The sequence below is a fragment of the Labrus bergylta genome, chromosome 6 (genome assembly GCF_963930695.1).
Source record: "Labrus bergylta chromosome 6, fLabBer1.1, whole genome shotgun sequence".
In the NCBI taxonomy this organism is placed as follows: Eukaryota; Metazoa; Chordata; class Actinopteri; order Labriformes; family Labridae; genus Labrus; species Labrus bergylta.
In genome coordinates, this window is record NC_089200.1 from 24,449,707 (window position 1) to 24,464,062 (window position 14,356).

The 14,356-nt window shown below is 42.8% G+C and overlaps 1 protein-coding gene across 5 annotated transcripts in view; it reads left to right on the forward strand.

Annotated features, from left to right (window-relative positions):
• Positions 1–14,356, forward strand: part of mcf2l2 (MCF.2 cell line derived transforming sequence-like 2) — a 128,121-nt gene that overhangs the window by 10,681 nt on the left and 103,084 nt on the right. Inside the window, exon 1 of one of the 5 annotated variants that reach the window (XM_029279795.2) lies at positions 3,914–4,397. The exons of the other annotated variants lie outside the window; for them this stretch is intronic. Coding sequence (XP_029135628.2) covers positions 4,382–4,397 — 16 coding nt within the window. The 5' untranslated portion in view covers positions 3,914–4,381. Of the gene's footprint in view, positions 1–3,913; positions 4,398–14,356 lie in introns of those variants that run through there. 5 annotated transcript variants of the gene reach the window in all.

Below are 14,356 nucleotides of genomic sequence, written 5' to 3' on the forward strand. Positions count from 1 at the left end.
CCCAATGTTATGTGTAGACCAAAATATGTACACCTTGAGAAAATCCAACATGGCTGGTAATTCCCACTCCCTGTTTACTCCAGTTTCTGACATGGAAACTGTATTTGATACATCAACAGATGTTGCTGTATGTTTGCAGAAAAAATACTAGGGGTCTGGCAGGAGAAACTCCAGGTAAAGTTTGAGTGAAACATTTGCCTGTTTGCGTTCACACATACAGCCCCTCTGGCAAATATCAGGAGTTTTTCAGGAGATTTCTGTAAGTGTGAAAGCCTAATAAGTTTGATGACAGCTGAACAATGTTTGTCAGCTGCATTGCTTCCTGTTGCCAGAGGCACCAAGATTATGACTCGCAACACACATGTAGAAATCTGTAAGCCTTAAAGCTGAGTAAATATGTCACAGTCTCTTAAATGCAATCCAAGAACTCATTGGCTTCTCTCTAAACTTGATGCAGCCTCTCGGGGAAATGTACAAATTTTCCTTCCTAAACGCACAGGGTGGTTTTGACTGTTTTATTTGGGTGGCGATGTCATGAAAGCAGCTGTGGCCAAACAGAGAGCAGAAAACAACAGCTGTTCCCTTCAGGACTGTTGGGAACATGCTGCTCATCAATTATTTAAAGTGCTGAAGGTAGCAAGAGTATCGACTGGTGGCGGACCATTTCTGTGAGTCATTTCTGACTCATGAGCTCATTGTGTGGCTCCTCGAAGGACTGAGACTTTAAATGTTTAGTCCTATTTTATTGTCTGTGGAGTTCCACTGGTTCCAACAGGAGAAGGTCAATCCCAGTGAGGTAGTCTGGGCCTGAAATGATGTAATCCATGATGTCATGAAGCCTCCTCCCTGCAGCTGATACATTCACTGCACAGTGAGGACGACTGTTGATAAAGTGACAAATCTTGTCCAAGCTCCATCTGAATATCAAAGCTATTTTTGGGGTGTGGGGGTGCCTTAAAACCATCAATCAATCATTATTTGTATAGCGCAGACAAGTGTTATCTCGAGATGCTTTACAAAAGAGCATATGGGATAATATGCAGTCAGGATTTCTCATTTGTATTCCTCACGTTCCTGTTGTCCACACTTTCTTGCCGCTGAGGTGGAGGTCAACAGGTCGTGCATGAATAAGGACGGTGGTGGTCGTGGGGACGACACCGTCTGATGGTGGTGGCTGGGCTTCTGGGACGTTGGGTGGTAGTAGTACCAGATCACCTCGCCGAAGGTTGGGGGAGCTCTGTCTACTCAAGAGTCTGGCTTCTACTTCCAATCCAGAGGACCTGAGAGTTCAGGAGCTCCCAGGAAATGATGTGGTTAGTGACTAAGATTTACAGATAGCGACATGCAGTTATATGATGTGAATGCGCTGAGAGAGAAGGAAAGTCAGGTGCTCTATGTGCTAGATCCCCGATAGTTTAAAGGGCCTTTCAGATAGAACGCAGTGGGCTCTGCGCGCCGCTGTCAGAGCCATTCATTGTCTATTGTGTTGCTCCGTGCAAGAGCGTATCTACTCGCCGCCAAGTTGAGCAGTGCTGCGCTTGCCATTCTTGCGCGCTGCGCGGAAGTTAAAACATTTTCCACTTGAGCGCAGCGCACCTCTGAGCGTCCAATAGGAGGGAGGGTAGCTCGGTGTCTTACTTTCCCGGACATCGGCAGGAAAAGCTCGTTTTGACGAATAGTTCCAGCAGTTTGGGCGTTCCAGGTGTGTTTACAACAGAGCAGTAATGTGTGTCGTGCTGGTGAAGCAGTCGTTTTAACGCTTCAGCTCCTAGACGAGCCTAAACTCTGACACATCCTGACATTCCCCGATGATTTCATGAACACACAACTTCTTTTTCTTTGCTGCACGTCTCCCTCTCCGCAGCAGAGGAAAAGTCAAAGCTTTTTTCTCAATAGTGGACTCATAGGTCTACATAGTACTGTGGCAGAAGCTACTTTCCCGAGCTGTTTTCCATGGCTATTCTTTTAGTCACCTAGCAACGTGCGCTGTTGCTTTTTGCTCGAGTGCGCTCTCCCCTTTTGCTCTGCACCCTACTCAGCAGCGAGCTCAGGGTGCGTCCTATCTGAATAGCAGCATAACTAGGAGCTGGTCTATACCTGTGCCATCCCTATCTATAAGCTTTCTCGAAAAGGAAAGTTTAAAGTCTATTCTAAAAAGTACAGTGCGTGTCTGCCTCCCGGACCCTGCCTGGTAGATGACCACCTACCTTCTCTGGTCCAAACAAATCCAGACCATTCAGGACCAGAATCTAAACTTAGAAGTAGGACATACTGGCTGCTGCACAACATTGATGATATAGTAAGGTCATTTTATGATTTAATTCAGTAGATACAGTATCTTACATATTGGACCTTTAACAGCAACTGTGTATAGACTCATAGTGACTATTTATTTATGTGAGTCACCTGTAGGCGTCTGTATAGAATGAATATGTTTAGTAGTAACAGTAGCACGGCTAAAAATATCTCATTACAACCTCTAAATCGACTACAGTAAGAGGATTAACTGGAGACACTGACTTGTGAGAAGATCAGCAGGAGAACAGCTGATTACCAGAGTGAGTGTGTGTGTGTGTGTGTGTGTGTGTGTGTGTGTGTGTGTGTGTGTGTGTGTGTGTGTGTGTGTGTGTGAGAGAGAGAGAGAGAATCTCTGTCCTGCTGCTTCGTTTACACTCTGGCTTCACAAATGACACTTAAAAAACAATGCCATGTAGACCTGTGATTTATTAAGGAAGGGATCTATTTTCAATAAGCGCGCCTGTGACGCATGTTTTGTCTTGAGGATAAAGGTGGAAGGAAAAGGGAGGTGGCTGGACTACTTTGGATCGTCGTATAGCTGAGATGGTCAATGGGAGGAGTAAGAACTTGTAAAAACCTCAGTGTATCAAAAAACACAACTGGAGCTAATTTTAAACACATAAAAACAATGGAAAATAAACAGAAAGAAGGCCAAAAAAAAAAGAGGATGTAAGAGAGAAAATTAGAAAGAATCCCGCTGTGTTGTTGTGCAAGCTTTTAGATAAAGCTCCAGATGTGTTTATCTGGTATTTGCCTGATTGTTGTGTGACATCTGGATGAAAGTACTCCTTCAGGTACTGAAGATCGGATCATTCAAAGCAGCTGTGGATGTCAACAGACACACACACACCACAGCAATGTTTATGTTCAGTGTCTGCACACAGCTGTAGTGTGCAAGCATGATGGGCACAAGAAGGGAGATAAGGAGAGGCACAGTCATACTCATGAGCGCAATCTGGCATTATTGTTCATGATTAGATCAGTCCATCATAATTCACATCTTAGACACTCTTCAGTGAAAATTTGAGCGACTCATCAAGCGCTTGATCTCCACTCTTAAATCATCTCTTTTTTTAGTTAGTTTGACATATTTAAATACAGAGCTGATGCCTCCACTGACTATAATAATGCTGTATAGACTTTGAAACTCTTTCCATGGTCGGTCTCTTGTGCACCTGATTAAATAGATGATGAACATCTTAAGAATGAAGCTGCCCAATGTACCAGTAAGCCCATAATGATTTTTTTCTCTTCATCATTATTTTCCAACCTTTGTTTGTATCCTCAGTCAGCACTGAGCACTGCTGTACTGTGGCTGAACATCCAGTGTACACACAGACGGGAGCTGCTTCTGTTTTGCCGTTCTTACTACATGAAATAAATTTGTGGAAGGAAATAAAGTCTTTTTTTTTTCTATGAAACTGACAGAGAACAAATAAAAGAAAGAAAAATGTAAAGAATAGAAACACAGTGATGTGGCTGAACTCTAAGGAATCTCACTGCAGCCTGTCACGAACTGTTCTGTAACAAAACAGAAAAGCCTTAAAAAAAGGGGGAACACAGAAGGAGGATGAGTACGAGGAGGAGGAGAGGTGGGGGGGAGGAAAGGTGGGAGCAAACAGCCGAGGATGCGGCGGGGAAGGGAAGTCCCAGCTGCCTGACGGGAGTATTGTTGAGGGTATTTGTGTGTAAAGTGTGGTAAAAAACTCAGCAGCTCAGCCGGTCACAAGGCTGCAAAGTGAGGCTCAGACCCCTGCTCTGAAGAAAACACACACCCACACCCACACACAGTCACATTCCCCTCTCGCTCTCTCTCGCTCTCTCTCTCTCTCTCTCTCTCTCTCTCTGTGTGTCTTCCCCTCTCTCTCTCTCGTTTGCACTCTTACACACAAAAGAGGAGGGCTTTCCCTGCACTGCTGTAGGAGACCAGACACACTTGGCGATTGGACTTTAGTGTCACTCGATCACTGTGTACATCCATGTTGTGTGATATGTTGCCGTGGATGTCGAACTGGATGCTGATTTAACGGCGTGGCTCGGACCCTCCTGTCTGTGTGGACTGTTAGAGAGCAAGAACAACAACATGGGATCAGTAATGTGTAAGCAAAATATTTTATGTGTGTAGGTGTGTGTGTGTGTGTGTGTGTGTGTTGGCATGGTTGACATACTTTCTAGAACGACTCTAATGAAGGGTCAACTCTGGGAAAAAGCTATGCTATGTGTCAGTGCGACTGTGGCTCAGTGGTAGAGTCGGTCATCTCTCAACCTGAAGGTCAGGGGTTCAATCCCCTGCTCCACACGTACGATGTGTTCCGGGACAAGACACTTAACCTGCAAGACACTAGTCACTTCTTCTTCTGTGGTGGGTGGATGTGTAAGATTGCGATCAGTTTATAGTGATGGACACTTCTTATACGCTTTGCCGTCAGAGCGCTTTGACTATTCAAAAAGCTGTAAAAGCACCTTATGTCAAATCCATTTACTATTTACCATTGATGTACCCCTGCACGTTTGTTTGGTGCTACTTTGGCATTTTGAGTGATGGGGGTTTGACCCCTGACCTAATCCTAAAGCCAGCCACAAGGAGGAATGTATTAAGTGAAACGGACCTTCACTCTAAATATGGGACTGCTTTATCTTAAGGACTTGGTGATAAGCTCTGGTGTGAAGTTGAGTGATATACCCGGGGGCCCCTCAGGAGGTCTGGCAGTTCAGAGGAAAAAGAAAGTAGTGCTTCTGTAACTGTATGGGCAGTTATAGAAGCCCTTAAACTGAACCCCATTTTCCCGTGATAATGAGTCATTACCGGTTGTTTTCTCAGGATCTCGACTTATTTATTTTGTCATCTCGAGATAATAACGCTGGCTGATAATGAGCTAATTTCTGGAGATTTCTTAAAAAACAACTGAGTCAAACTTGTTTTCAAGGTACAACTGGCGTGGTGATCTTAAGATAATGAGATAGATTAATCGAGATCTGGAGAAGTTCCTTGTTATCAGAATGGATTCATGTCCTCTTGAAACAAAAGTCAGCAAAGGCCCGATTATCTGATGGTTCCACAGATGATCTTTCCAGATGACCCTTTGATGTGAGGTGTGTTAAGAGTGATTTAACCTCACTGATCTGCTCGGAGGACGATCGTGGGCCATCCTGATTTGAAATAATAAAAATATTAAACATGTTCAATATCCTGTTGTGAGGAGAGAACACCGTGGAAAGCGGGGTCAAGCACTCTGTGAATTGTCACATAACCATCGCAACAACAGCAAACGCAAAGCATAAAGTTAGTCAGAAATGGGGGTTCAACGTGTTGTTTTTAGAGTGTCTCCTATAAAACAAATCACAATCCAGCTTTCAAGGAAAGGAGTTGGACCAGTTAGCTAACAGCTAGCCACATTAGCTTGACCATCATGTAACATATCAAAACAAAATTGATTCTTCCCGCGCGTTTGTTTTTTTCCTCTTCTATCACGTTTGACTGTGTGAGAAGACAAGTTACAAATGATTTGTTAGCTGCGGTGTGCTGAGTTTGTTGACTCATTGCACACCAAACACTATAAGAACAAAACTGTTCAATCTGTCATGATTTGTCGTCATGTTTGGGGTCTCTCACATTTTCAAAACTGTTCAAGATTTTTAGTAGTCTTCTAGTGTGCGCCAGGCACAAAACTTCAGTGTACTAATATGGTTATCCCAGTCTGACTTGAAAGTCATGTTAGATGAAACATTCTCCTGTTTCTTTGATTGATTCTTCTAAAACATCACATCTAAGTACAGATGAAATATAAATGACTCTTCTTTTTACAGATCTGATCACAGTTACGTGAGCCTGACCCATCACATCACCTATGTCGTTGATTCTCTGACCTGACTCTCCTGACACACCTGTGGTGCCCAAAGATACAAGCTGAGATCAGAAATCCTACATTATCAAAATTGTATGTGTGTGTGTGAGTGTGACAATCATGGCCAATCAAATTCTCTCCTTTAATCCCCTGTACACTCTGGGATTTCCCTGTAATGACGCAGAATTTCAGAATCGGGAATCCTGTCGAGTTCTGAGGGAAAAAAACCCTATTGTTGTGTTTGACCTGCAGAATGTCAAATATGAGTTCACCTAAGTGTGTCTTCATAGAAAAAAGGTTTTGAAAAAAAATACGTATTTGGATGTTAAATTCATTCATTTTCAAAGATCATCTTTAAAGGGGACTTGTGAATACTGTGTCACATTGAAGTGACAAAAACAGAAGTTTGCCTGCTGTGGTAAATGTGTGTCAGCGTTGACTGCATTTCGTCGATGCAGTGTCTCTTAAAATAACACCTCTGCAATTGGATAGAGCAGGCAGAGGTGAAACACATGCACCTGAGTGTGGAGTCACTCCCTCACAGCTGAGGAGGCGGATTTATGCAAATGACCTGTAATAGGATTTACTTCTAACACGCAGATTATGACGGGGAGGCAGACGGCGAGAGATGCAGAGAAGTTAGAGGCATCCTGCCGGACACGGGCACATTCAGAGAGAGCTGCAGTAGCACTGCTGTAGGAGAGAGAAACTGATGTCGTGAGAGTGTGTGTGTGTGTGTGTGTGTGTGTATGTGTGTGTAGAGACGCAGCAGCGCTATAGAGGAAACATGGATTTTTCCATCGTCTCTGCTGCAGAGCCAGTGTGCAGGCTTAATGAGGAGATACAGTAGATAGAAGCACACACACATGCTCATGCCTGGTGAGCTCACTTAGACTTGTGATCTGAGATGGACACTGTCTTCAGGCAGAGACGCCCGACCCTCGTGTCTCGCTGTCCTCACTGTGGTCAATATGGAAAGGCCTACTCCACCATACGGATCTCCACTGCTGAGATGGAGTGTTACTTCCACCTCCTGGGGGTGTGTCAGGAGATTCAGGCAGCCTCACTAAGAAGTATGTCTACCCATCCCTCTATCCATCATCCCATCCTCCCTTCAACACGTTTGTGTCGTTTTTGTCGTGTCTTAAGTCATTTTCCATGCATTTCCGGGGACAACCACATCTCGATGCTCTTTGCTTTCTGGTTGTTTGCTCTGCAATCACATATTTATTGTCGTGTGGAGGAAAAATCTTCAAATAAGGCGTCAAAATCAGATTTGTCAAAGTGTCAATTTTACTGTGACATCACATCTCTTGAACTGAAGTTAAAATTATAACAATATCTCAGAGACACCGGGGGAAGTTTTAGCATTTATTTTACGTCTTAGAGAAGAATGCCTTCTGCAGTTGTTAAGTTGATGATTTCTCTTTACTAACCTTTGTAAACTTGTTCGTGGTCGTCACATATTCCGCCTCTAACTTTGGTTTGACTTCTCATGTAGGACATTGTTATATTTACAGGACTGCTATTTTGTTTTAATGAATTATTGTAAGTGCACCATTATAATCCCAGTTGGTATACAAGTTGCATCGTCATGCCGTTTCAAAAAAGTTTCACAGTTGAGTGATTGGTCAAAGAAAGCTCTGACAGAGTTAACAGGTTACTACAGGGACATTTTGAAATGTCTGAGTAGATGTTGAAACTAAGGACTACAAAAAAAAAAACAGAAAAAGTGAAAGGTAATAGATTTTGATAACAGACTTCCTTCACGGTTTGTTGCTCATTTGCTTTGCTGTCGAGTGTTATAATGTGGTTATGATGCCTTTTGTTTGGGGAGCTTCTTGAGTTTTTAAAGGTGGAGTCAGTAGCTTTTTTTATTGCAGCTTATAAACACAACATTCAAACGAGGTCCCTCCTCCTGGGCTCATCGCCCCCTGAAGTCCTCACTCACTGCGGGACTTAGTGTGTACTTTACTGCTTGTACCTATACACTGCAAGCTACTTCACGCTAGCACAAATTAACCGCTGGTGTTTGTCACCTGCCTGTTCAATAGGAAGCAGACCAACTCGTGTTGGTGTTTCGCCTCAATATGATTATGTTTTCTTTACTTTGCCCCTACGTCCACGTCCGTCATATTCGCTGGTTTGAATCACGTTCAATCCCTGAGTTGCATCCACTCCTAAACTCACCTGAGCGCTGTCATTGGCTGGAGGAAACTCTGTTCCCAGAAACGACCCAAGTTCTTAGGAAAAAGCTACTCACTCTGTCTTTAAGCAAACATTTGAGCTACATTATATTTGGCACTTTAATCAAGTGAAGTCAACACAGCAGTTCCCTGAGCTTTTTGTTCTAATGACTAAAAAGAGTGAAGCTTGTTTGGTCCCTGAGCGGTTCATCATCATAGTCAATTAATCTCAGTGGATACAGAATATTTTTTAAAACCAGGCTCCGTTCAGCGGTATAAAGATACTTAATCAATATGTTTTACATGAAAACAATACTGTGTCAAGATAAACTCCGAGCATCAGCAATATTCGTTTTGTGTGATTTATTTCCACAATCCTCCATAATGTCATAATACCTGAGCAGACTTCACAGGAACACCAGTGAGAGTGCTCTCTGATTTGTTTGTGCGCCTGGAGGTGCAGTAAACACACATTAATACTGTATGATTTTTACTTTTAAAAAACGAGACTATGACGGCCCAGTTTTTACTCGTACACACGCCAGAGCTCACCAGGGTCCCATGAGGACAAAAATAATATACAGGATACAAAAACAGGAAGTACAGACGAGAACAACACATACAATTTAACATTTGAGATTTAATGGAAAACATATCGGGTAGGATTCAACATCATCTGACACATGGAGCATCTCAGTTGCTATGGAGACATTTCAGTAGTAAGTTCCAGAGTCTGTGTTCAGAGATCTGAATATCGTCCTGGATTTTTGAATGGTTAATCCCACTGAGACTCATCATCAAAAGCTCCTGATCATAGTCAGTTTCAACTCATTGTTTTGCTGTCCAGTCTGCCAGTGTAAGGTTTTGGTTACTTGGATTGCTAGCACCATTCTTTGGCTGTAGCAGTGCGCTGTTTTAGGGCGCACTCACACTAGGCAAAGTTGCACCATACGGTCCTGAAGCACTGACTGTCACCCCCGTCCTGATCCCCCCACTGGCCTGTACTCACATTGCTACAGGCCTGAGCACGGTTACCTCTTGTACATAACGTTGTAATACAACACATGCATGGCTTTACATGATCATGAAGTGTGCTTAGTTTACAAGACAGGCGGACAAAAAAAAGGGATGCGCGGTTGAGTCTGCGTCCGCCCATCATAGAACACAGAGAACAAGACTGCAACTTTTCTAACTTTGTGACTTAATTTGAGTCATTTTAGTCGGATTCATCCATAACATTTTGGGATTTCTGGATAATGGCAGCTGGGATCAATTATACTTAATGTCAATGTTGTGTACCCCTGCTTGTGCTCGTGCCTGAGCAACTGTACCGTTCAGAAGCACACCCCTTCCATCCATGCCAGGGCCGAGGAAGTGTACGATTGAAGCACTCACACGAGTCAAACGAACTGGACTCTGGGGTCAAACATGCTTGGACATGGTACGGATTGCCTAGTGTGAGCACGCCCTAAACCAAGAAAAGCTCTTCAATTGCAGCTCAAACAAAAATGTCAACAGACATCTTAAGTGACTAGCTGATGATGATAGTGAAACATTGTGAAGCCAAGCGGTCAGATACTGCCTTGAGGAGTTTGTAGACCAAATTCAGAGCTAAAGGAGACTGTAAGGTGATTACAACTTCAAGATTGAACATTTTAAGGGAAATGCATGCTTGTAACTTGTCGGTCTCTGTGTTGTTAAACTGGTATTTCCCAAGTTATTTTTGGGTTCACTGAGATACAGTTCATCTCAGGGTGTTGCACGTTTCTGTCTTATTGTTGTGGTGTTTTGAGACAGCGACTTGACCTGCAGTGCACAGAATCAGCCAAAGAGGAAAGGATCCAGTCTGTCAGGGTTATTTTAGGACTTCATGGTTAAGAGATCAAACTCTCAAAGGATTATGGGAGGGTGTTTTTTCAGGTAAAGCTGATAACTAAGCAGTTGCAAACAACCCTGCATGTCTTGATGGACGAATAATTGACTTAAATAGTTTCACAGTGGGCAGTTAGAAAAAGTCCAACAATGTGACTCTGAACAATCAAAACTGGCCGATGGGTCTACATGGAACCAAATTCTTTCATGTTGGAGAGAATAGAGAACACTTTCTTGTTCTCCCATTAACAATCAAACCTTTCCGCTCAGGAAAGGCTGGACACAAGGTCTGTTTGGAAATCATTTTCAACAGGTTATTGAATCGACTGTCTAACAATCACATCAAAGCTAAAGTCATTGTTTTAACAAGCTAATCAACAGACATGACCCATGACCATATCAAAACATTAAGACGAGCCAGAATCATCACATTGTTTAGTCTGTCAGGATTTTCACAATACAGTAGGAACTGAGTAAAAGGATTAGTTGAAGGATGATCTTCTCTAGAACATGAGGAGTCTAGAGCAGGAGGACCGCTCCGGATATTCTCCTGACCTGGCTGTTCACATATTCTCCTCACAGCAGGAGACTATCCCTGTCAGACAGTGGTCGCCTCGAAACACTCTATACACCGTGCAGCAGACACTGCATAGAAACGTAACTCCCCCTCCTATTGGCTCGAGGTGAATTCTCCGGAGAATATCCTGCTGCGTTCTCACATCAGCTCACTCGGACTTGCTGTAGAAAAAATACTAGGGGTCTGGCAGGAGAAACTCGGGGTGAAGTCCGAGTGAAAATAGTTAAATTTGCGTTCACACATACAGCTCCTCCTGGAAATATCAGTTTTCAGTTTTTCGGGAGATTTCTGCAATTGTGAAAGCCATAATATAGAGCTGCGTCCAGTGATTTTCAGGGATGTTTTTTGTGTTGAGAAACAGGAAAATGTTCCAAAACCCCTGCTGTGTGTTTGTCTGTCAGCCCCCTGTGACCATCCAGGTCAAGACTGGGCATGCTGAGGTTTATGTTGACATCAACAAAGACATCAGCAAGCGTCATTACACACATTCTTACGACAAACAAGTACAGTGGCGACTATAATGAGTATAATATTTGCCTTTGTGGTGAGTCAACACATGTTTTTGGTGTTAAGACATCATCACGCTTCATACATCATGCCTGAGCCTGTTCGTCAGTGGTGTATGTGTAGAGAGGCGATAATGGTATTCATAGTGGTCTGTCTGTGTGTGTGTGTGTGTGTGTGTGTGTGTGTGTGTGTGTGTGTGTGTGTGTGTGTGTGTGTGTGTGTGTGTCCGTTTGTCCATGTGTGTGAACGAGGCCTGTTATCAGCAGATCCTGTCATTAGACATCCTCTGATTGTCTTCTTGTGCTGACGCCTTCTTCCTGAGAAACAATAGGAAACCCCCCCTTTCCCCTTAAGGAGCAGCCGCGAAAAAAGACCAATACAATCTCTGTGCGATGGTTGTGTGAGTGTGTGTGTGCATTGAGTTATCATGCACATGTTTCAATCTCTTACATTCTATCAACAAGGACAGCAAGGGTGGCTGGGGCTCAGTTGGTAGAGTTGGTCGTCTCTCAACCAGAAGGTGGGGGGGTTCCATCCCTAGCTCCTGCAGCCACATGTGATGTGTCCTTGGGCAAGACACTTAACCCCAAATATTTGAATGTGTGTGAATGGGATTAGTTACTTCTGATGATCACCTTACAGAGCAGCCTCTACCATCAGTGTGTGAATCTGTAGGTGTGACCTGCGACGTAAAAGCGGTTTGAGGAGTCAGAAGACTAGAAAAGAACTATAGAAGCTCAAGTCCATTTACCATTTACCGGGACAGAAGCATCATTTTAAATGAAAATGAAAAGAATAGCTTCTGTTTGGACGCTCTATGCAGCATACAGCGTTATTCAATGATGATAAAATAAATCAGCCGTTAACTTGAGTCAGACTCAGTCATTTGGACAAAGGCTGCAACTCAGCTGCAGAGAGCCGACTGAAAAAGAAAGAGAAGAAGAAAAACAGAGAGAGAGAGAGCGCTCTACAATGATTCATGGCCTGACTCAGTCTAAGAGAGCAAGACAAGTTTAAGGGTTTTCATAAAGTAGGCCAAACATTTAATGTACTGCTGTGTCAAATCCTCAAACATGTCAGAGTCAGTGAGAAGAAAACAACTCTTACATAACCATGCCATATCTATGCAGGATGAATAGATACATGTTTACAACAAAAACAATAACAAAATCAGCAACTCCCCTGAACCTTTTCTCCCTAAATATGACAGAGACAGCATCTGCGATCAATTAGAAGATATTCTCCCCTCCCTCCCCTTGTACCTTTTGTCTGTGAAAAGGAACGGAAAATCTCAGGCGCTGGAATAAACCCTGCGTTCATGTGGTGGCGGACACGTCTGAAAAACAAGTTTCCGAGTTGTTAAATGCTCATGAACACCTGCTCAAGTCAGAACAACAACTGGAGAACTTGTGAAAGAATGAGGTGCCTGACTTGCCATACTCGTCAACACATGGGGGACAAAATGTGTTATGTTAATGTTCAGATACTTTTTGATTAGTTTAGGTATTGCACATCAACTTTTTGCTCAAATATAACTTGTAACAGAGACATTACACACGCCTTCTTCGTACCATCAACGCTGTTTTGTTTTCTAAATGTCTCAGTAACTGATCCCAAGGCCATAAATGTACATTTATTGGTGTCATTATGTGGAAAACTCTGACTCTATTTACTGTGACTCTCATAGTTGTTTTGGGAATGTTATCAAGAGGCAGTAACTCTGGTTTAATCTCGCTACACATGTGACGATTTTAGTCCAGAGGCTGATTAGTAATGTGTCCGTCAGTATTAAATACACACTCACACATCGCATGTGTACTCCCTGGCTGCGGCTGTTCCTCTTGTGGCAGGTCATGAGATGTTCAGGTTCCTGCAGACTCAGGTTCACTGGTCACATGTGAACAGAAGAGAGACTGTAGTTCTGCTGAGAGGAGAGACGAGGGTTTCTTCAGGCCAACAATGTTTACAAAGGTCCTAAACCACCGAGGATTCCTTTACTACATATGAAGAGTGCAGTGAGGTATAAAGCCATTATAAAGTTACAGACAACAGGTCTATTCAGACTGCTGTTTAAAGCAGCGATATGTACGCCGTATTGACATTGAGTATATTTTGTTAAAATAACATTCTTTCTTATAGCTGGATTTTGTTTACGTTAAAAAAAACCAAAAAATGACCTTAAACAAAAGTAATATCCATCTGGGGACATCAAACATTTCACTCTCTGTTTTCATTTTTGAGCCATAAGGAGTTCCTTTTTCCGTGGTGCTCTGATATTTTATTTAGTAAGGTAAGCCCCTTGAGAGGTACCATCTCGTTTTCAACAAAGTTAAGTTAATGTCATTGCCAGATGTTCCTTATTTTATTTAAAAATAAAAGCAGGTTGGTATCCAAACAGGAAGTGAAGTATCCTAAGCTTAAGGCACAACAAAAATTCAAAATAAAGGCAAAACAAAAACTGCAAATGCTAAATAATGGAATTTCAAACATGCGATTCTAAAAGTGATTAATCGTGATTAACTAAGAAAAATCAGCGATTGATTATGTTTTAAAAATATACTATTGGTGTGTAAGAAGAGTGAGTTCATTCCTTTCCCATAAACAGGCACACACACCCAAAAGCACACGCACATATCTCTCTGCTGACCGACCCATGTACCTCTTACCGTCTCTTGAACCTGATTCCGAGCTCTGACTCATCTCCAGATCGTTGACCTCGCGATCAGAGAGAATGACACTCATAGTCCTTACATGCTCAGATATCTTGAGCCAATGAAAATGTTTTGTGTCCATTTCCTGTAGGTATCCGTATATTGTCAAATAAAAGCATTGACTGCATGTCTCAGTCCTTACACAGGATGTTGTCTGATCAAATGTTGTCTTAACTTCATATTTGTGACCTGAGGCAAAGAACAAAGAGACAGTTTCACAGCAAGTATGGACCTTCGTAAGGCTCATACTCAATAAACTCATGCATATGTACAGATCTTCAGAGTTACAGCACCTCCGTGTCTCGGGGGTATAATCTCCTCTGTTATGTAAACTCTTTAACACAGACTCTATTGTCAGTG